The 22241-nt window shown below is 47.3% G+C and overlaps 3 protein-coding genes across 3 annotated transcripts in view; all 3 read left to right on the top strand.

Moving 5' to 3' along the window:
- Nucleotides 1-4: 4 nt before the first annotated feature.
- tma7 (translation machinery associated 7 homolog) lies at nt 5-2630 on the top strand. Its single transcript, XM_079556919.1, has 4 exons — nt 5-137; nt 492-547; nt 648-735; nt 2382-2630. Exons 1-4 carry the CDS (start codon nt 122-124, stop codon nt 2414-2416), a joined length of 195 nt encoding a protein of 64 aa, XP_079413045.1. The 5' UTR covers nt 5-121; the 3' UTR covers nt 2417-2630.
- A 2331-nt stretch (nt 2631-4961) lies between these two features.
- rps23 (ribosomal protein S23) lies at nt 4962-7266 on the top strand. Its single transcript, XM_079557001.1, has 4 exons — nt 4962-5035; nt 6528-6687; nt 6772-6892; nt 7087-7266. The coding sequence occupies exons 1-4, from the start codon at nt 5032-5034 to the stop codon at nt 7231-7233; spliced, it is 432 nt and encodes a 143-aa protein (XP_079413127.1). The 5' UTR covers nt 4962-5031; the 3' UTR covers nt 7234-7266.
- A 2347-nt stretch (nt 7267-9613) lies between these two features.
- The window catches only part of asb14a (ankyrin repeat and SOCS box containing 14a), a gene marked incomplete at both ends in the record, with an annotated part of 33407 nt that continues 20779 nt past the window's right edge, over nt 9614-22241 (top strand). Inside the window, 6 exons of the mRNA XM_079556550.1 lie at nt 9614-10121; nt 10216-10313; nt 10714-10814; nt 10887-10930; nt 11726-11860; nt 12995-13153. Of these exons, the coding sequence (XP_079412676.1) occupies nt 9614-10121; nt 10216-10313; nt 10714-10814; nt 10887-10930; nt 11726-11860; nt 12995-13153 (1045 nt within the window). The remainder of the gene's footprint in view (nt 10122-10215; nt 10314-10713; nt 10815-10886; nt 10931-11725; nt 11861-12994; nt 13154-22241) is intronic.

Below are 22241 nucleotides of genomic sequence, written 5' to 3'. Positions count from 1 at the left end.
TACTTCCGGTGTGCGACGGGGGTCCTGACGGCACGGATTGTGAAGCACGAACCCGGCGGCTAGATTCTGTTTGGAAATTCGCTTTGTTTTCCTCTTAGAACGACACGAGCAGGAATCAGACATGTCTGGAAGGGACGGTGAGATGTTTTCTTATCGCGCTGCTCGTTAAAGTGGCTTTAAATGAATTTAAATTGCGTGAACAGAAGAAAGAAAGGGAAACAGTGTCGAGCGGATTTAGCATCTAACGGCTAAAGCAGGCGTGAGGTGTTTAGCATATGTCTTTCTTTAGAATCTGCTTCTGAAATAAAGGCCTCGTGTTGTGTCTTCTCCGCAGATGTTTGTGGACCTGTCACTGTTTTAACCCTGTGACTGTGGCTGGATTCATGCCGTGTTTTTGTGCTCACGCCTGGTTTCATTCTGTGCTTCACTATGAATGTGCATTTATCCGTCAGACAAATGTGATCAAATAAAGAGATATCTGTTTGTTCTAGGTGGTAAAAAGAAGCCCCTGAAGGCGCCGAAGAAGCAGAACAAGGACATGGACGATGTGAGTAAATGCTGGGCAGAGTTAAATGATGTCAAACAGGAGAAAGAGGCTGTCATCTTCTTCTTCTTCTTCTTCATTTATCTGGTCATTTTTGTTCCAGGACGAAATGGCGTTCAAACAGAAGCAGAAAGAGGAGCAGAAAGCCATGGAGCAGCTGAAAGCCAAGGCTTCAGGGAAAGGACCTTTGGGTATAACAAGATCACTTCATTTTCATCTGTAAACTTGGATTGTTAGTTAGTAGTGTGTGGCAAAATCAAACCATAACGACGCAGACTTGTATTAGGGGACAGTTTAAGATGAGCGAGTCGTGCTCAGGCGGCTCCAGGCGGCTCCTCGCAGTCGGATTCATGTCCAAGATGCTCTGATGCAATCTCTGCAACGGCCATGACGCTCCCGCGAGAGCAGGGCACGTGGAGAGCCTCGGGCCGGCGGTGAAGCTGCGTTTCACTGCCTCGCTCGGCTGCCTGAGCTACAGAAGCAACACGTGCACTGACAGCGGACTGACTGATGGGTTTTGATCAGAAACCTGTCGCCCTGAAGCTCCGCAGCCTCCCCCCTTCTCATTAGAGATCTGCTCTGATCTGCAGAAATGCCTCATTGACAGAGAGTGCCAAGGAAGTGACCAACATGATACCAGCATTTAAATAAGCAGAAGTTTGTTATTCTAATCCTAAACTGTAAGAATCGTCTCTTCTTCGCTCTGGTGGTGAAGTGTAGGGCTGAAGGTGGTGAGGATCAGGGCAGAAGGTGGTGAGGTGTAGGGCTGAAGGTGGTGAGGATCAGGGCTGAAGGTGGTGAGGATCAGGGCTGAAGGTGGTGAGGATCAGGGCTGAAGGTGGTGAGGATCAGGGCTGAAGGTGGTGAGGATCAGGGCTGAAGGTGGTGTGGATCAGGGCTGAAACGACGAATCGATTATTGAAAGAGTCAACAGCTGTTTCAGTGATCGATTAATCGTTTTCTGGTTCACACAGACTTAAATGGAGCAAAAATGACATAAAAACTGTAGTATTTTTGATGAAAACCTACTGTGTTTTTCTAGTTAGGGTCTGTAGTGTTTTGTACATTGTAAATTTCATGAATCGAGCCTTCAACAAACATTTCCCTTTAGTTTAGTCCATCAACACTTCCTCAAGCAGCGCCACTTAAGTTATATGTGATAAAAAACATCATTCACAGCCAAGCGATTACTTGTTTAATCGTAATAATAATCAATAGATGAATCGATTACTAAATATTCGTTAGTTGCCGCCCTAGTGTCTGTCTTGTCTGTTGGAGAAGCATAAACGTGTTCATCAACTTTTCAAATAGTTTAATTGAAAATCCCAAATTCTTTCTAACAAACGTGAGCCGCTGCGTGATCTGAGGCTCCTCTGTTCTCGGGGTCGTGATGTGGCCGAGGTCTTTCTCCGCCCTCGGCCGCCACCGCCGCCTGCTCCACTTTAAACACGCCTGGCTTTGGTTGCCACGCTGTTTATGACGTCACACGTGCAACCTTAATACACAAGACAATTTCATACTTTCCCATACAATTGCCGAATAAGCTACTAAATATTTTAACATCCAAATGTGTGAAAACCAGGCCTGGAAGTTGTTTATCTAGAAAGTCTTTGTTTTCTCATTTCCTCAATGCAAATTCTTCAGGAAACTCATGACTTTATTTGCTCCGATTATCAATAACTGCTCCTGTTTTCTCTTACGCCAAACAGTTCACCAAGTCCACACACATTTCAGTTTCTCTAGTTTCTGATCTTTTACATTTATTGCTGTATAAATGTTGCATCATCGTGGCTGATTTGACGGTTTTTAAAAAGCTGCTTTCTCTTGTGTTTCGCAGTCAGCGGCGGCATTAAGAAATCGGGAAAGAAGTGAGCGCCACGGACCACGTTTCTTCACTGTGTAACATTTGTACGATTCTGGATTTCTCTGACAACCCGGCGCCTTTAACCCAAACCTAAAGAAGACAAACCATGATGGAAGTGAGATGTGAGACCAAACGCTGCTTCTCCCCCCAGTATTTGACAAACCTCACCTTCATATATTTCAGTTCTGGTGTCGTTTAATTGTAAAGAGAATGAAATAATAAAGATTTTTTTGTAACTGGTCTGTGTTCTGCAGTCTTGGGGAAATGCAAACTTTTCATTCGAGTCAAATGCAGGATTGTCTTTGAAAATATTTCATTTATTTGTGGTCGTGGGTGATTTGATTGGAGGGATTGACTAAAGCAAAAGTTCATTAGGCTGACATGAAGGGGGATTTTCATTACATTTTGATTGACCATTGGTAACTTGCTATTCCACTGCTGTGTTTACTCTACATATTCCCACATTTATGCCTATTTTATTATGATATAATAGTTCCGACTCAGGCTTATCTTTCAATTCAAACGTCCTGATTCTTTTCAGGAATGATTCAAAGACATGCAGGGACAGAAATGCCTTCAAGTTCATGAAGTTGATCCAAATGCTTTATAATTAGATGAGTGTTTTCCCCACAATTATCTGAGTTTACAAAAGGGGCGGGAACCTTTGGGAACCTCACGAGTCGATACGATGCGCGATACATGGCTCACGATAACAATAATCTCACGATACTGTGATAATCGATGTATTTCACAAAAATAATCAACAAAACTGTGTTGATTTCGTCGACTAGAATATTGAGTCTTAATTTCAGTCAAAGTGATATTTTTGTGACTAAAATTGGACTAAAACTAAATGAAAAGTTTCTCATGAGACTAAAACTGTGACTAAAATGTCCAGATATTTGAGTCGACTAAAATCAGACTAAATAAAAATGAAAAGGAGAGACTAAAATCATCCAAACTTGTATTGAGCGTCTGAAAGAGCCTCAGATCATGTTTAAAGGATCAGCTCTGAGCTTTGTTCATGTGGAGCAGAAACATGAAGCAGAGGAACAACATTAAACATGATTATAATGAATATTATCAATGCAAAGTCCACTACATTAGTCTGAAATTTAGTCGACTAAAACTAGACTAAAATTGAAATGATTTTTTTTTTTTTTTTACTAAATCTCGACTAAAATTGAATTACATTTTAGTCAGACTGAGACTAAAAATAAAATAAAACATGTTGCATTTGTTTCCCTTTCTCTTAAATAAACGAATAACTGATCCCTGACTCACTCACTGGGTCTATTGACCAAATGAATCTTATTTACAATTATATAAACTATCTTTAAAAGTAATATATCTGTGGGCCAGTGTTTGGTCCAAGTGCTGCCTCTGCTGTTCTGACTGAGTTCTTCATCACTGGCCTTTGACTGAAATATAATGTGAACATAAATGTCAGGTCAGATGTTTCCAGCTCTCAGGTCTCAGAGTCTCACTGTGTAAAGACAGGACGGGGGAAGAAGGCCTTTTCCTACTTTGGACCAAATATCTGGAATGGGTCAAATATTTGTGTGTTTATAATCTTTAATCTGTAAAAATCCCTTGTAAATGAAAAAATATCCTCCATGTGACTGTTTTATAATATTCTAAGTATTTAGATGATACTTTATTATGTTAATGTTGCTGTAATTGTCTTACTGTTCCCTGTTTTTTATTTTTTTTATTTTTCATTGAAAAGTCTTTGAGTACACAGAGTATGCCGGGGGTAACAGAATTGTACAATACAATTATTCAGTTACAAATATATTATATTTTGAGCAAATACTGATTTGTTTTCAGAAGAGTATCACTAAAAAATGTGCAAAGTTGTGTTTCTGCTTAGAATATTTACATTTGTGAATATAACATTTGGACACAAGGATGAGTAAATGAATGACAAAATAGACGTCTTCATTCTTTTGCTTCTGAAGAAACAAAAAATAACGTTTTCCCATTTCAATGTAAAGTCCTTGTGTAGATGTTCAATTATAAAACTACAGAAGTCTTTCCAGAATGTCTTGGGATAAGAACATGTCTCTGGATGATCTCAGTTCACATCAATGTCCCTTTTGAATTTGGTCATAAAAGAATGAACTGGATAATATTTATGGATGATTTTGTACGAAACCTCTTTTACTTTATTTGTTGGAAATAACAGTAAGTCAGTTGTAGTCAGTGCAGCCCTGCTACGTCATTAATATGCATGACGTCATCAAAAGTATTACTATTGAAATAAAAAATATCGGTATCGTAGCTGCAAAATATATTTAAAAAAATGGAGATATTGTCACACTCCTAGTTTACAATGTACTGGAGGAGGACAAACATAAGTTCAGGTTCAGGGCCTTTATTGACTTTATTTATTTTATACATTGTTTAAGTTACATGTTAATGATCACGTGAGGTTGTGTAATTAAGTATTTCCCCTCATGCAAACAATAAACAACAACCTGTGAACATGACACAAACTCAGAAATGAAATGTGTTTTAGCTCAGGCGATATTTAAGCCCCTCCCGCGGGGTCCTGACAGGAGACTTTGCCGCGGTGCACTCTGGGCCCTTCCTTTTCCATCCCAGACTCGCTCCTGCAATCATGGGTACGTGTAAAGAACATCTCCAAACACACGAAAATGCCCCCGTTTCCTTCAGACTTACGCTTCGATCCGCTTCGTAACGTGTCAGACTCGGTCCTCGAGCTCGTTTATTTCACCAAAACGCGCGGAGAGTCCAAAATTTAGTCTTTATGTTTGGCCTGATTCTCCGCAACGTGGAGCGGCCATGACGGCGTGTTAGCCGCGTTAGCTTAGCCGTTAGCTTAGCCGTTAGCACCGCGATGCTCAGCCGTGGCCTCTCCGTCCACATCTGTCAAACTGTTTTATCAAATTCTTTCTGTTTGTGTTTCTTGTGACGCATTTGAAAGTTAACGTGTTTTAATCGCAGAGTTTGAGAAGTTTGTTTGTAAAAGCCGAGGTTCCGGAAGCTTCAGGGTCCGACACTCCGGGGTCACTGTTTCTCTCTGGCTAAATGTAGATACCGGTGGTACTTTCTGATCAGATCGTAGATAATATCCTCTTATGGCGCTTATATAGTAGATAAATAAATGTATGTTGCCAGGCTGGTGAAGTAATTGTCATTTTGCTAACCCTGCACTGCCCTGAACATGAGGGCAGTCCGGTCTGAAGTAACCTGCGATATACCAAACGACAGGGGAGACTAGTTTTCTTAGCGGAGGGACGACTTTCTTTATTGTAAATAGACCCATTATTATGATTATTATCCCAAAGTGAAGCACAGGTGGAAAAATGACCGTCTTAAATGAGATAAGTGACTTGATTATGTTGAATTTGAGTCGGTTTGAACTAATCCAAGATACAAATGCTTTAGCGCCGATGGAACAAGAATAAAACCCACTGGAAATGAGACAAATAATAGTTTTTCCCTTGAAATGAGACAAAATGATCTGAATGAAGAGAATAACGACGACTAGAGGTTTTATTTTATCTAAGACCAGAACAAATCTACTCAAACCTTGGATTTAATCTCTTAATTCAAGCAGATTTATGTCATTTCAGTGCACTTCCTTCACATGTCAGTGTTGTCCATAATATATGACCTCACTGGGAGCATTGACAGTATTTCTACCTTTTTTTCCTCCCATTTAACTCTAATAATGTTAAAAGTTCTCTCTGATTTGTGTGAGAATGTTTCTCAAAATCATCTCTAGGGCCAGAGGTTCTGCTGGGGGGCCGGATTTGGCCCCCGGGCCTGACGTTGCCTCCCTCTGCCATACGACGGTGCAATGTTATAATACTGTGATATTTTACCAAGAATGATTCAAATTTAACACAAATCGCAATTTCTGGATGTCAGAAATAAAAATGAACTTTACTTATTCATAAGTTATGTTTTTCTGGTGTTCTCAGATTAAGGCTTTAGTGATGATGTGAAACATTGTGGTTTCTCACGATACAGATATTGCATCTCCTATTGGGATACAATGTGTTTTGCGATATTGTGCAGCCGTACTGCACATGATCCATTGGTCAGTGAGTGAAAAAGATTAACAATATGACGTTGTTTGTGTTTCAGGAAAGTGCCGAGGTCTGCGTACGGCTCGTAAGCTCCGTAACCACCGTCGTGAGCAGAAATGGCACGACAAACAATACAAGAAGGCTCATCTGGGCACCGCTCTGAAGGCCAACCCCTTCGGAGGAGCCTCCCACGCCAAGGGCATCGTCCTGGAGAAAGTGTAAGAACCAGCGCAGCTTCAGCTCTGGAGCCAAACTCTGAACATTCATCAGTAAATGAAACGTTTATGTTTGTCTCCTTTCAGTGGCGTTGAGGCTAAGCAGCCTAACTCTGCCATCAGGAAGTGTGTGAGGGTCCAGCTCATCAAGAACGGCAAGAAAATCACTGCTTTTGTGCCCAACGACGGCTGCCTCAACTTCATCGAGGTAAAGCTCTAAAAACTGTTTGTTTGTGGCTGTGCAGGAGGTTTGTGCGTCTGACTCTTCTGTCTCACAGTCTCGTACGGCTCTGTTTGAACACATGTAAAGTGTTGATCTGGACCATCACGTTGTTTCTGAGAACATAAACGACTGACTTGTGCAGCTTTTCTGACCCCGTTGTGTCTGTTTGTGTCTGGCAGGAGAACGACGAGGTTCTGGTGGCAGGATTCGGTCGTAAAGGTCACGCCGTGGGAGATATTCCCGGAGTCCGATTCAAAGTAGTGAAAGTGGCCAACGTGTCTCTGCTGGCTCTGTACAAAGGCAAGAAGGAGAGACCCAGGTCATAAATGAGCTGAACAATAAATGTTTTCAAGTAGAAATGTGTGAAGTCCAAGTGTCGTCTGTTTGAGTGTCATGAACACAAGCGGAGGGAAAACGTGTCAAAGTAACAATTCTTTTTCTTTTGAATCTGCTGCTCCTCCCATGTCTGCTCTTCTGTTGGAGAGTTCAGCAAAGCCTGAGTGAAATCACCAAAGTATTAAAACGATTGGCTGATATTAAACTGTATCAGTCGGATGTGAAGGTTTATTTTCTGCAGCTGCTTTGTCTTCAAACCAGGAAACATTAACGGTCGGTGCTCCATGGGGCTCCGGGGACGTGACCATCATCACAATGGCTTTAACGTTTAAAAGTGATCGGTGATAATCCACTTATACAGATGTATTCAGTATAAATACTCTAGACTCGTACCATAAAGTGTTCACACAGTTTCAACTTATATTCTGCAAAAGACTTGTGACCCCCTCGGTATCGCTGGTTCAGGAAACTTCTCATTTATGTTGGAGTTCCAAGACTTTACTGCAAAGATGTCCCAAGAATGATTTGGGCTATAAAGTTTTTATTACTAAATCCTCACCAAAATAAAGAAAACTAAGACTTGTGTAAAGTCGGTTGATTGTCCTGCAAACGTAATGGGGACATTCTATAGGATCTTCACAATATATTCACAACCAATGCCGTTTCTTATTACAAGTGTAGCGGCCAGAATGCCTGCCTGACCTCTAGGGGTCGCTGTGGCTGATTCCTCCTCGTGCTTCTTGCCCTGGCCCTATTTAAGCCTGGTACTCAGTGGGTTAGGGTTAGGGTGTTGCAAAGTGAGGAACAGTCTTTGGACCGTGCTGAGCTCATGTAAATAAAGGAACATATTATTATTATTACTGTGCTCCCCTTTGATTGGAACACGCGTCTGAAACCCTTCAAAACTTTGCATCGTAGTGGTTTGTGTGGCACAAGGTCACACGGCCTCTACAAGTAATGACCATATACTTAACATTAGACACAAGGGGGAAAAGATGAAGATATAAGCGTAAACATACATTCAAGTATTACTAAACAACTGCTACATGTGTTTGTGTGACTCCCATTGTGATCTGCCAATAATGGAGAATGAATCATTTAAATCCTGTCAAGATCCATAAATATCCTTGTTAATAGTTAATGTTCACTGTTTGCGTTTATATCGAGCTGCAGACTTACAGTCGAGGATAAAAGGAACTAATGTGGGTCTAATGTGGTTATTCACATGATGTCACAGCAGTCGTTGCAGCTGCACCTTTAACGTTAACGTGACCCACTGACTGCAGTAAAAATAACTTTTGGTCTGGAGCAGAGAAACATGAGGCGGCTCCAAACCCGTGAAGAAGAACTGCCTTAGAAAACAGACGTCAGTGTCGAGGTAACTGTACCATTCTACACTTTCTACCATTCTACACTTTCTACACTTTCTGCACATCTACACTTAAAGACGACATTTAAAACATCTACACTTAAAGATAACATTTAAAACATCTACACTTTCTACACTTTTACACATGTACACTTTCTACACTTAAAGACGACTTTTAAAACATCTACACTTAAAGACAACATTTAAAACATTTACACTTAAAGACGACACTGACATGAACGAGTTACTTTGGTGATTAGTAACAGATTCTGGTTTGTCTTAAAGCAGCAGCACAATGTGTTGAATTGCAGACGGTTCAATCCTACTGTTCAGTCATTGGGCAAGACACTTCACTCACCTGACAGTCTCGTCAGAGAAAACCTGTTTAAAGGCACAAACTTGACACATTATCAGTGCGTGATCATTAAAGCTACACATTTCACTTAATAGATTAAAATACCAGTTCTTACAGATATTTTTATCAATGAAAAATACCAAATAATCGCTCGTCTCCATGGAGATGTTGACTAAAGGGCCAGTCTCACCGGAGCCTGATTGGAGACTGGAGTTGCCCCTGGAGATAAGGCGAGTCTCCAGGAAGTCTCGGTGAAAACTAACGGGTTGGATTTCATCTCAGACGGCGTGGAGACTGGAAAGAGACTCACATGACTCTGAGATCTGTTCGGCATCTGAAAGGTCTCGAGGACAGCGCAGGGACGTCACAGAAACGTCTTTCAGGTTGAGAAGAACAAATATTGTTTACAAAGTTGCCACAGCTGCTAGAAACCGTGTAGACCCAGAGACCACGCGAAGATTCCGCTGAAATCAAGACTCGCATTATTGCCAGGGGACGTCCCGGAGACATCTCCGCAGAGCCACCTTAACCAATGTGCTAGCAGGGGCTGGAGCCCAGGGGCCGTAGTCAAGGGCCCATCAGAATTATAGGAAAAAAAGATTTTAATGTCCATCACTTCAGTTTGCGGCATGACTGAGCGTATGCGATGATTGTGCGTCGCTCCCATGTGTGTACCTGGAGAAGCCCCGCCCTACCTCCACCCTACCTCCGCCCCACCTCCGCCCTACCTCCGCCCTACCTCCGCCCCACCTCCGCCCTACCTCCGCCCTACCTCCGCCCTACCTCCGCCCTACCTCCGCCCTACCTCCGCCCTACCTCCACCCTACCTCCGCCCTGCCTCCGCCCCACCTCCACCCCACCTCCACCCTACCTCCGCCCTACCTCCACCCTACCTCCGCCCCACCTCCGCCCCACCTCCGCCCTACCTCCGCCCTACCTCCGCCCTACCTCCGCCCTACCTCCGCCCTACCTCCACCCTACCTCCGCCCCACCTCCGCCCCACCTCCGCCCTACCTCCACCCTACCTCCGCCCCACCTCCGCCCCACCTCCGCCCTACCTCCGCCCTACCTCCGCCCCACCTCCGCCCCACCTCCGCCCTACCTCCGCCCTACCTCCGCCCTACCTCCGCCCTGCCTGGCCCAGAGGGACACATGTAGGAGTAGCAGGGTTATGAGTGGGGGTGGGAGCCTACAGTTCTGTTTAAACCCTGGGGCCTGTTAGTATAAGGTGGGCCTGTCTGTGACCAGCGGCAACTCGAGTCTCCAGCGAGTCTCCAGCGAGTCTCCAGGCCGGTGAGACTCTTTGTATGGGGAGATGCTGCGTCAGTCTCCACAACGTTCCCCCAGTGAGACGGGCCCTTAAAGACGGGCCCTTAAAGGGGGTTAAGCTCCTCCTCCAAGTCCACACTCTGATCACCAACTGTAAAAACAGATTTCTGTGTCGAGCTCGTCATTAGGAGCTGTTGATGTTTTGTAGTGCTGGAAACGGAATGATCCTAAATGTTACACAGTGCGCCTTTAAATAGACCCAACATATAACTTTTGGAAGCCAAATGTTCAATGAAAACGTATGAGGCAGATTCATAATTAAAACATCTGAATCTTATCCACAAGTTTTAGATCAGGCCTCGTTTTAATCCCGGTCACATTAATCTGGAGCGTCTCCACAGGCCCTCACTGTGTCATGAGTGGTGGGTCGAGTGTCTTGCCCAAGTGCACGGTGGAGCTGAGTCCCTGTTGTTTCAGATGGACTTTGTGCTGGAGGAGGGAGACGAGGGAGATGAAGATGCAGACGTTCAGTTCATGATCCAACAGAGTCTCCTGGAAAACCTTCAGACCAGCTCCAGGTCTTCATCTGCCCAGAACATCTGAACATCTGGACAAACATCTCCTTATTCTGTTGTTTTAATGTGTTTCAGTTCAGATTCTGGAGACACTGAGATCGTTACTGCCATCAGACGAGGTGAGACTCTTTACAGGGGGGGGGGCTGGGACAGAGCATGTTAAAGAACACGCCACACCGGATTGTAGACTTGGGGTCATTTGAATCCCTCACTCTCGTTCATTCAGGCCTATTGTACATGTTTTGAGTGGTTTTAGTGACGCTCCTCACGATACTCAGGAGCCGATCCGATACGTGTCACGATACAGTAAGTCATTATAAGTGACATGTTTACCTTAAAGGGACTATACAGAGTTTAAAAAGGTAAATATGAAGTATTTTCCTCCTACATGTTCGTCCATGTCCTCATGTCCTGACCTCACTCAGAAAGTTGTTACTTCAGGTCTGAAGCTCCGTCATGCACGAGCTTAATATAGAAGCTGCAGTTACACGTATGACCTGAGGGGGCAGCAGTGAGTATAAAATGGCCAACTTGCATCTAGCCCCTTTAAAGCAGCACTAAGTAACTTATTTACCTTAATAAATCCTCCCCGTAGTCCCTGTGGGGGTGATACAAGTGTCTATGGGATGATTGGAGGGTCTTTCATCGCCCCCTGGTGACCAGGGCCAGAAAACCATGTTTGCAACTTCACTGCCCCCGGTGCGGAGAAAGCAATACACACTAATGTAATCACGAAGAAGAAGCTAACAGGCTAACGGGAAAGCTAACTGCGGCTAACGTCACTTTAAACAGTGGGGGGGGGGGGGGCCTCTGGTGTCTGGGGGGGGGCCTCTGGTGTGTGTGTGGGGGGTGAGTGGGGGCCTCTGGGGGCCTCTGGGGCCTCTGGAGTCTGAGCTGTGACTGTTTCTGTTCAGGAAATGAGAAGCTCCTGAGGAGTTTGTGTGTGAGTCACGAGGGGCAGTTCCACCAATCAGACGCCACAGGATGGACCCCCCTGCACGAGGCGGCGGCTCAGCCCAACCTCACCGTCCTGGAGCTCGTCCTTAAAGGTACTGGGTCAGTCCTGAGTCAGTCCTGGGTCAGTCCTGGGTCAGTCCCGGGTCAGTCCTGGGTCAGTCCTGAGTCAGTCCTGGGTCAGTCCCGGGTCAGTCCTGGGTCAGTCCTGGGTCAGTTCTGAGTCAGTCCTGAGTCAGTCCTGGGTCAGTCCCGGGTCAGTCCTGGGTCAGTCCTGAGTCAGTCCTGGGTCAGTCCTGAGTCAGTCCTGGGTCAGTCCTGAGTCAGTCCTGGGTCAGTCCTGAGTCAGTCCTGGGTCAGTCCTGGGTCAGTCCCGGGTCAGTCCTGGGTCAGTCCTGAGTCAGTCCTGGGTCAGTCCCGGGTCAGTCCTGGGTCAGTCCTGGGTCAGTCCTGAGTCAGTCCTGGGTCAGTCCTGAGTCAGTCCTGGGTCAGTCCCGGGTCAGTCCTGGGTCAGTCCTGGGTCAGTCCTGGGTCAGTCCTGAGTCAGTCCTGGGTCAGTCCCGGGTCAGTCCTGGGTCAGTCCCGGGTCAGTCCTGGGTCAGTCCTGAGTCAGTCCTGGGTCAGTCCCGGGTCAGTCCTGGGTCAGTCCTGGGTCAGTCCTGGGTCAGTCCTGAGTCAGTCCTGGGTCAGTCCTGAGTCAGTCCTGGGTCAGTCCCGGGTCAGTCCTGGGTCAGTCCTGGGTCAGTCCTGGGTCAGTCCTGAGTCAGTTGAGTTTTCTCATTTGGGATTTGAACCTCTTCTTCAGCCGCGCCTGAACTCAGCACATTTTCTCCAGTTTGGCTTTACCCCAATCTAAAAGCTTCTGGTGATGAAAATGAAACATAAAAAATGATGAAAGTTTGAGAAAAAAGTGACGAAGACACAAGAAAAAAGTAACAAAAATATAACAAAAAATGAATGAAAAAGTGACGCAGAAACAACACAAGGAAAAAGATGTTTTTATGTGAGTTTTGTTCTGTGGGCGGTGAAAGCTCCAGCCAAGAAGCTTTTAGATTTAGGTAAAACCGAACAGGGTTAAGAGTTTAATGAACTGGATCTGTCAGACCCGGGCTGAGGATAAATGAGTCTCCTTCATGAGTCTTTCAGCTCTTTCAGTTCTTTCAGTTCTTTCAGTTCTTTCAGTTCTTTCAGTTCTTTCAGCTCTTTCAGCTCTTTCTGTCCGTCTGCAGCTGGGGGGCGGGACTCCCTGGAGCTCTGCTCTGTGATTGGTCAGACGCCGCTGCAGGTGTCGGTGGAGAAAGGCCTCCTCGAAAACGCAGCGTTTCTGCTTCAACACGGAGCGAATCCGGACGCACCGAGCGCCGACGAGGACACGCCCATCTTCACCGGTACCGCCCACAGACATACTGTAGGACCACCCACACAAATACTGTAGGACCACCCACACAAACACTGTAGGACCACCCACAGACATACTGTAGGACCACCCACAGAAACACTGTAGGACCACCCACACAAACACTGTAGGACCACCCACAGACACACTGTAGTACCACCCACACAAACACTGTAGGACCACCCACACAAATACTGTAGGACCACCCACACAAACACTGTAGGACCACCCACAGACATACTGTAGGACCACCCACAGAAACACTGTAGGACCACCCACACAAACACTGTAGGACCACCCACAGACACACTGTAGGACCACCCACACAAACACTGTAGGACCACCCACAGACACACTGTAGGACCACACACACAAACACTGTAGAACCTCCCACAGAAACACTGTAGAACCACCCACACAAACACTGTAGTACCACCCACACAAACACTGTAGGACCACCCACACAAACACTGTAGGACCACCCACAGACACACTGTAGGACCACCCACACAAACACTGTAGGACCTCCCACAGACATACTGTAGGACCACCCACACAAACACTGTAGGACCACCCACACAAACACTGTAGGACCACCCACACAAACACTGTAGTACCACCCACAGACATACTGTAGGACCACCCACAGAAACACTGTAGGACCACCCACACAAACACTGTAGGACCACCCACAGACACACTGTAGGACCACCCACACAAACACTGTAGGACCTCCCACAGACATACTGTAGGACCACCCACACAAACACTGTAGGACCACCCACACAAACACTGTAGAACCACCCACACAAACACTGTAGGACCACCCACAGACACACTGTAGGACCACCCACAGAAACACTGTAGTACCACCCACACAAACACTGTAGGACCACCCACACAAACACTGTAGGACCACCCACACAAACACTGTAGTACCACCCACACAAACACTGTAGGACCACCCACACAAACACTGTAGGACCACCCACACAAACACTGTAGTACCACCCACACAAACACTGTAGGACCACCCACAGACACACTGTAGGACCACCCACACAAACACTGTAGTACCTCCCACACAAACACTGTAGTACCACCCACACAAACACTGTAGTACCACCCACACAAACACTGTAGGACCACACAAACACTGTAGTACCACCCACAGACACACTGTAGGACCACCCACACAAACACTGTAGGACCTCCCACAGACACACTGTAGGACCACCCACACAAACACTGTAGGACCACCCACACAAACACTGTAGGACCACCCACACAAACACTGTAGTACCACCCACACAAACACTGTAGGACCACCCACACAAACACTGTAGGACCACCCACACAAACACTGTAGGACCACCCACACAAACACTGTAGGACCACCCACACAAACACTGTAGGACCACCCACACAAACACTGTAGTACCACCCACACAAACACTGTAGTACCACCCACACAAACACTGTAGAACCACCCACACAAACACTGTAGGACCACCCACACAAACACTGTAGGACCACCCACAGACACACTGTAGGACCACCCACACAAACACTGTAGTACCACCCACACAAACACTGTAGAACCACCCACACAAACACTGTAGGACCACAGACACAAACACTGTAGGACCACCCACACAAACACTGTAGGACCACCCACAGAAACACTGTAGAACCACCCACACAAACACTGTAGGACCACACAAACACTGTAGTACCACCCACACAAACACTGTAGTACCACCCACACAAACACTGTAGTACCACCCACACAAACACTGTAGTACCACCCACACAAACACTGTAGGACCACACAAACACTGTAGTACCACCCACAGACACACTGTAGGACCACCCACACAAACACTGTAGGACCACCCACACAAACACTGTAGGACCACCCACACAAACACTGTAGGACCACCCACACAAACACTGTAGGACCACCCACACAAACACTGTAGGACCACCCACACAAACACTGTAGGACCACCCACACAAACACTGTAGTACCACAGACACAAACACTGTAGAACCACAGACACAAACACTGTAGGACCACCCACACAAACACTGTAGGACCACCCACACAAACACTGTAGGACCACAGACACAAACACTGTAGGACCACCCACACAAACACTGTAGGACCACCCACACAAACACTGTAGGACCACCCACACAAACACTGTAGGACCACCCACACAAACACTGTAGGACCACCCACACAAACACTGTAGGACCACCCACACAAACACTGTAGGACCACCCACACAAACACTGTAGGACCACCCACACAAACACTGTAGTACCACCCACAGAAACACTGTAGAACCACCCACACAAACACTGTAGTACCACCCACACAAACACTGTAGAACCACAGACACAAACACTGTAGGACCACCCACACAAACACTGTAGGATCACCCACACAAACACTGTAGTACCACAGACACAAACACTGTAGAACCACAGACACAAACACTGTAGGACCACCCACACAAACACTGTAGGACCACACAAACACTGTAGTACCACCCACAGACACACTGTAGGACCACCCACACAAACACTGTAGGACCACCCACACAAACACTGTAGGACCACCCACACAAACACTGTAGGACCACCCACACAAACACTGTAGGACCACCCACACAAACACTGTAGGACCACCCACACAAACACTGTAGGACCACCCACACAAACACTGTAGGACCACAGACACAAACACTGTAGGACCACCCACACAAACACTGTAGGACCACCCACACAAACACTGTAGGACCACCCACACAAACACTGTAGGACCACAGACACAAACACTGTAGGACCACCCACACAAACACTGTAGGACCACCCACACAAACACTGTAGGACCACCCACACAAACACTGTAGTACCACCCACACAAACACTGTAGTACCACCCACACAAACACTGTAGGACCACAGACACAAACACTGTAGGACCACCCACACAAACACTGTAGGACCACCCACACAAACACTGTAGGACCACCCACACAAACACTGTAGGACCACCCACACAAACACTGTAGTACCACCCACACAAACACTGTAGGACCACCCACACAAACACTGTAGTACCTCCCACACAAACACTGTAGGACCACCCACACGAACACTGTAGGACCACCCACAGACACACTGTAGGACCACCCACACAAACACTGTAGTACCTCCCACACAAACACTGTAGGACCACCCACACAAACACTGTAGGACCACCCACAGAAACACTGCAGGACCACCCACACAAACACTGTAGGACCACCCACACAAACACTGTAGTACCACCCACACAAACACTGTAGGACCACCCACACAAACACTGTAGGACCACCCACACAAACACTGTAGGACCTCCCACACAAACACTGTAGGACCACCCACACAAACACTGTAGGACCACCCACAGACACACTGTAGGACCACCCACAGACACACTGTAGGACCACCCACAGACACACTGTAGTACCACCCACACAAACACTGTAGGACCACCCACAGACACACTGTAGGACCACCCACACAAACACTGTAGGACCACCCACACAAACACTGTAGTACCACCCACACAAACACTGTAGAACCACCCACACAAACACTGTAGGACCACCCACACAAACACTGTAGTACCACTCACACAAACACTGTAGGACCACCCACACAAACACTGTAGTACCACACAAACACTGTAGGACCACCCACACAAACACTGTAGGACCACCCACAGAAACACTGTAGAACCACCCACACAAACACTGTAGTACCACCCACAGACACACTGTAGAACCACCCACAGACACACTGTAGAACCACCCACAGACACACTGTAGGATCACCCACACAAACACTGTAGAACCACCCACACAAACACTGTAGGACCACCCACACAAACACTGTAGGACCACCCACACAAACACTGTAGGACCACCCACACAAACACTGTAGGACCACCCACACAAACACTGTAGGACCACCCACACAAACACTGTAGAACCACCCACACAAACACTGCAGTACCACCCACACAAACACTGTAGGACCACCCACAGAAACACTGTAGGACCTCCCACACAAACACTGTAGAACCACCCACACAAACACTGTAGGACCACCCACACAAACACTGTAGGACCACCCACACAAACACTGTAGTACCACCCACACAAACACTGTAGAACCACCCACACAAACACTGTAGGACCACCCACAGAAACACTGTAGAACCACCCACACAAACACTGTAGGACCACCCACACAAACACTGTAGGACCACCCACACAAACACTGTAGTACCACCCACACAAACACTGTAGAACCACCCACACAAACACTGTAGTACCACCCACACAAACACTGTAGAACCACCCACACAAACACTGTAGGACCACCCACACAAACACTGTAGGACCACCCACAGACACACTGTAGTACCACCCACACAAACACTGTAGAACCACCCACACAAACACTGTAGTACCACCCACACAAACACTGTAGGACCACCCACAGACACACTGTAGGACCACCCACAGAAACACTGTAGGACCACCCACACAAACACTGTAGGACCACCCACACAAACACTGTAGTACCACTCACACAAACACTGTAGAACCACCCACAGACACACTGTAGGACCACCCACACAAACACTGTAGGACCACCCACACAAACACTGTAGGACCACCCACACAAACACTGCAGGACCACCCACAGACACACTGTAGGACCACCCACACAAACACTGTAGTACCTCCCACACAAACACTGTAGTACCACCCACACAAACACTGTAGTACCACCCACACAAACACTGTAGGACCACACAAACACTGTAGTACCACCCACAGACACACTGTAGGACCACCCACACAAACACTGTAGGACCTCCCACAGACACACTGTAGGACCACCCACACAAACACTGTAGGACCACCCACACAAACACTGTAGGACCACCCACACAAACACTGTAGTACCACCCACACAAACACTGTAGGACCACCCACACAAACACTGTAGGACCACAGACACAAACACTGTAGGACCACCCACACAAACACTGTAGGACCACCCACACAAACACTGTAGTACCACCCACACAAACACTGTAGTACCACCCACACAAACACTGTAGAACCACCCACACAAACACTGTAGGACCACAGACACAAACACTGTAGGACCACCCACACAAACACTGTAGGACCACCCACAGAAACACTGTAGAACCACCCACACAAACACTGTAGTACCACCCACACAAACACTGTAGGACCACCCACAGACACACTGTAGGACCACCCACAGACACACTGTAGGACCACAGACACACTGTAGGACCACCCACACAAACACTGTAGAACCACCCACACAAACACTGTAGGACCACCCACACAAACACTGTAGTACCACACAAACACTGTAGGACCACCCACAGACACACTGTAGGACCACCCACAGACACACTGTAGGACCACCCACACAAACACTGTAGGACCACCCACACAAACACTGTGGTACCACCCACACAAACACTGTAGGACCACCCACACAAACACTGTAGGACCACCCACACAAACACTGTAGGACCACCCACAGACACACTGTAGGACCACCCACAGACACACTGTAGGACCACCCACACAAACACTGTAGGACCACCCACAGGAACACTGTAGGACCACCCACACAAACACTGTAGTACCACCCACACAAACACTGTAGGACCACCCACACAAACACTGTAGGACCACCCACACAAACACTGTAGTACCACCCACACAAACACTGTAGGACCACCCACACAAACACTGTAGGACCACCCACACAAACACTGTAGGACCACCCACACAAACACTGTAGGACCACCCACACAAACACTGTAGGACCACCCACACAAACACTGTAGTACCACCCACAGACACACTGTAGGACCACCCACACAAACACTTTAGGACCACCCACAGACACACTGTAGGACCACCCACAGGAACACTGTAGTACCACCCACACAAACACTGTAGGACCACCCACACAAACACTGTAGGACCACCCACACAAACACTGTAGGACCTCCCACACAAACACTGTAGGACCACCCACACCAACACTGTAGAACCACCCACACAAACACTGTAGGACCACACACACAAACACTGTAGGACCACCCACACAAACACTGTAGAACCACCCACACAAACACTGTAGGACCACCTACACAAACACTGTAGGACCACCCACACAAACACTGTAGAACCACCCACACAAACACTGTAGGACCACCCACACAAACACTGTAGGACCACCCACACAAACACTGTAGGACCACCCACACAAACACTGTAGAACCACCCACACAAACACTGTAGGACCACACACACAAACACTGTAGGACCTCCCACACAAACACTGTAGAACCACCCACACAAACACTGTAGGACCACCCACACAAACACTGTAGTACCACCTACACAAACACTGTAGGACCACCCACACAAACACTGTAGAACCACCCACACAAACACTGTAGTACCACCTACACAAACACTGTAGGACCACCCACACAAACACTGTAGGACCACCCACACAAACACTGTAGTACCACCTACACAAACACTGTAGGACCACCCACACAAACACTGTAGGACCACCCACACAAACACTGTAGGACCACCCACACAAACACTGTAGTACCACCCACAGAAACACTGTAGTACCACCCACACAAACACTGTAGGACCTCCCACACAAACACTGTAGGACCACCCACACCAACACTGTAGGACCACCCACACAAACACTGTAGGACCACCCACACAAACACTGTAGGACCACCCACACAAACACTGTAGTACCACCTACACAAACACTGTAGGACCACCCACAGAAACACTGTAGGACCACCCACACAAACACTGTAGGACCACCCACACAAACACTGTAGGACCACACACACAAACACTGTAGGACCACCCACACAAACACTGTAGAACCACCCACACAAACACTGTAGGACCACACACACAAACACTGTAGGACCACCCACACAAACACTGTAGGACCACCCACAGACACACTGTAGGACCGCCCACACAAACACTGTAGTACCACCCACACAAACACTGTAGGACCACCCACACAAACACTGTAGTACCTCCCACACAAACACTGTAGGACCACCCATACAAACACTGTAGAACCTCCCACACAAACACTGTAGGACCACCCACACAAACACTGTAGTACCTCCCACACAAACACTGTAGGACCACCCATACAAACACTGTAGAACCTCCCACACAAACACTGTAGTACCACCCACACAAACACTGTAGTACCACCCACAGAAACACTGTAGGACCTCCCACACAAACACTGTAGAACCACCCACACAAACACTGCAGTACCACCCACACAAACACTGTAGGACCACCCACAGAAACACTGTAGGACCTCCCACACAAACACTGTAGAACCACCCACACAAACACTGTAGTACCACCCACAGAAACACTGTAGGACCTCCCACACAAACACTGTAGAACCACCCACACAAACACTGCAGTACCACCCACACAAACACTGCAGTACCACCCACACAAACACTGTAGGACCACCCACACAAACACTGTAGTACCACCCACACAAACACTGTAGTACCACCCACACAAACACTGTAGAACCACCCACACAAACACTGCAGTACCACCCACACAAACACTGTAGGACCACACACAGAAACACTGTAGGACCACCCACACAAACACTGTAGTACCACACAAACACTGTAGTACCACAGACACACTGTAGGACCACCCACACAAACACTGTAGTACCACACAAACACTGTAGTACCACAGACACACTGTAGAACCACCCACACAAACACTGCAGGACCACCCACACAAACACTGCAGGACCACCCACACAAACACTGTAGGACCACCCACACAAACACTGCAGGACCACCCACACAAACACTGTAGTACCACACAAACACTGTAGTACCACAGACACACTGTAGGACCACCCACACAAACACTGTAGGACCACCCACACAAACACTGTAGTACCACCCACACAAACACTGTAGTACCACCCACACAAACACTGTAGGACCACACAAACACTGTAGAACCACCCACACAAACACTGTAGGACCACCCACACAAACACTGTAGTACCACCCACACAAACACTGCAGGACCACCCACACAAACACTGTAGGACCTCCCACACAAACACTGTAGTACCTCCCACACAAACACTGTAGTACCACCCACACAAACACTGTAGTACCACCCACACAAACACTGTAGTACCACCCACAGAAACACTGTAGGACCTCCCACACAAACACTGTAGAACCACCCACACAAACACTGCAGTACCACCCACACAAACACTGCAGTACCACCCACACAAACACTGTAGGACCACCCACACAAACACTGTAGTACCACCCACACAAACACTGTAGTACCACCCACACAAACACTGTAGAACCACCCACACAAACACTGCAGTACCACCCACACAAACACTGTAGGACCACACACAGAAACACTGTAGGACCACCCACACAAACACTGTAGTACCACCCACACAAACACTGTAGTACCACACAAACACTGTAGTACCACAGACACACTGTAGGACCACCCACACAAACACTGTAGTACCACACAAACACTGTAGTACCACAGACACACTGTAGAACCACCCACACAAACACTGCAGGACCACCCACACAAACACTGCAGGACCACCCACACAAACACTGTAGGACCACCCACACAAACACTGCAGGACCACCCACACAAACACTGTAGTACCACACAAACACTGTAGTACCACAGACACACTGTAGGACCACCCACACAAACACTGTAGGACCACCCACACAAACACTGTAGTACCACCCACACAAACACTGTAGTACCACCCACACAAACACTGTAGGACCACACAAACACTGTAGAACCACCCACACAAACACTGTAGGACCACCCACACAAACACTGT

Source organism: Gobius niger, assembly GCF_951799975.1.
Source record: "Gobius niger genome assembly, chromosome: 5".
Taxonomy (NCBI): Eukaryota; Metazoa; Chordata; class Actinopteri; order Gobiiformes; family Gobiidae; genus Gobius; species Gobius niger.
Note: the sequence above shows the minus strand (reverse complement) of the source record. Positions and strands in the feature narration are given on the sequence as shown.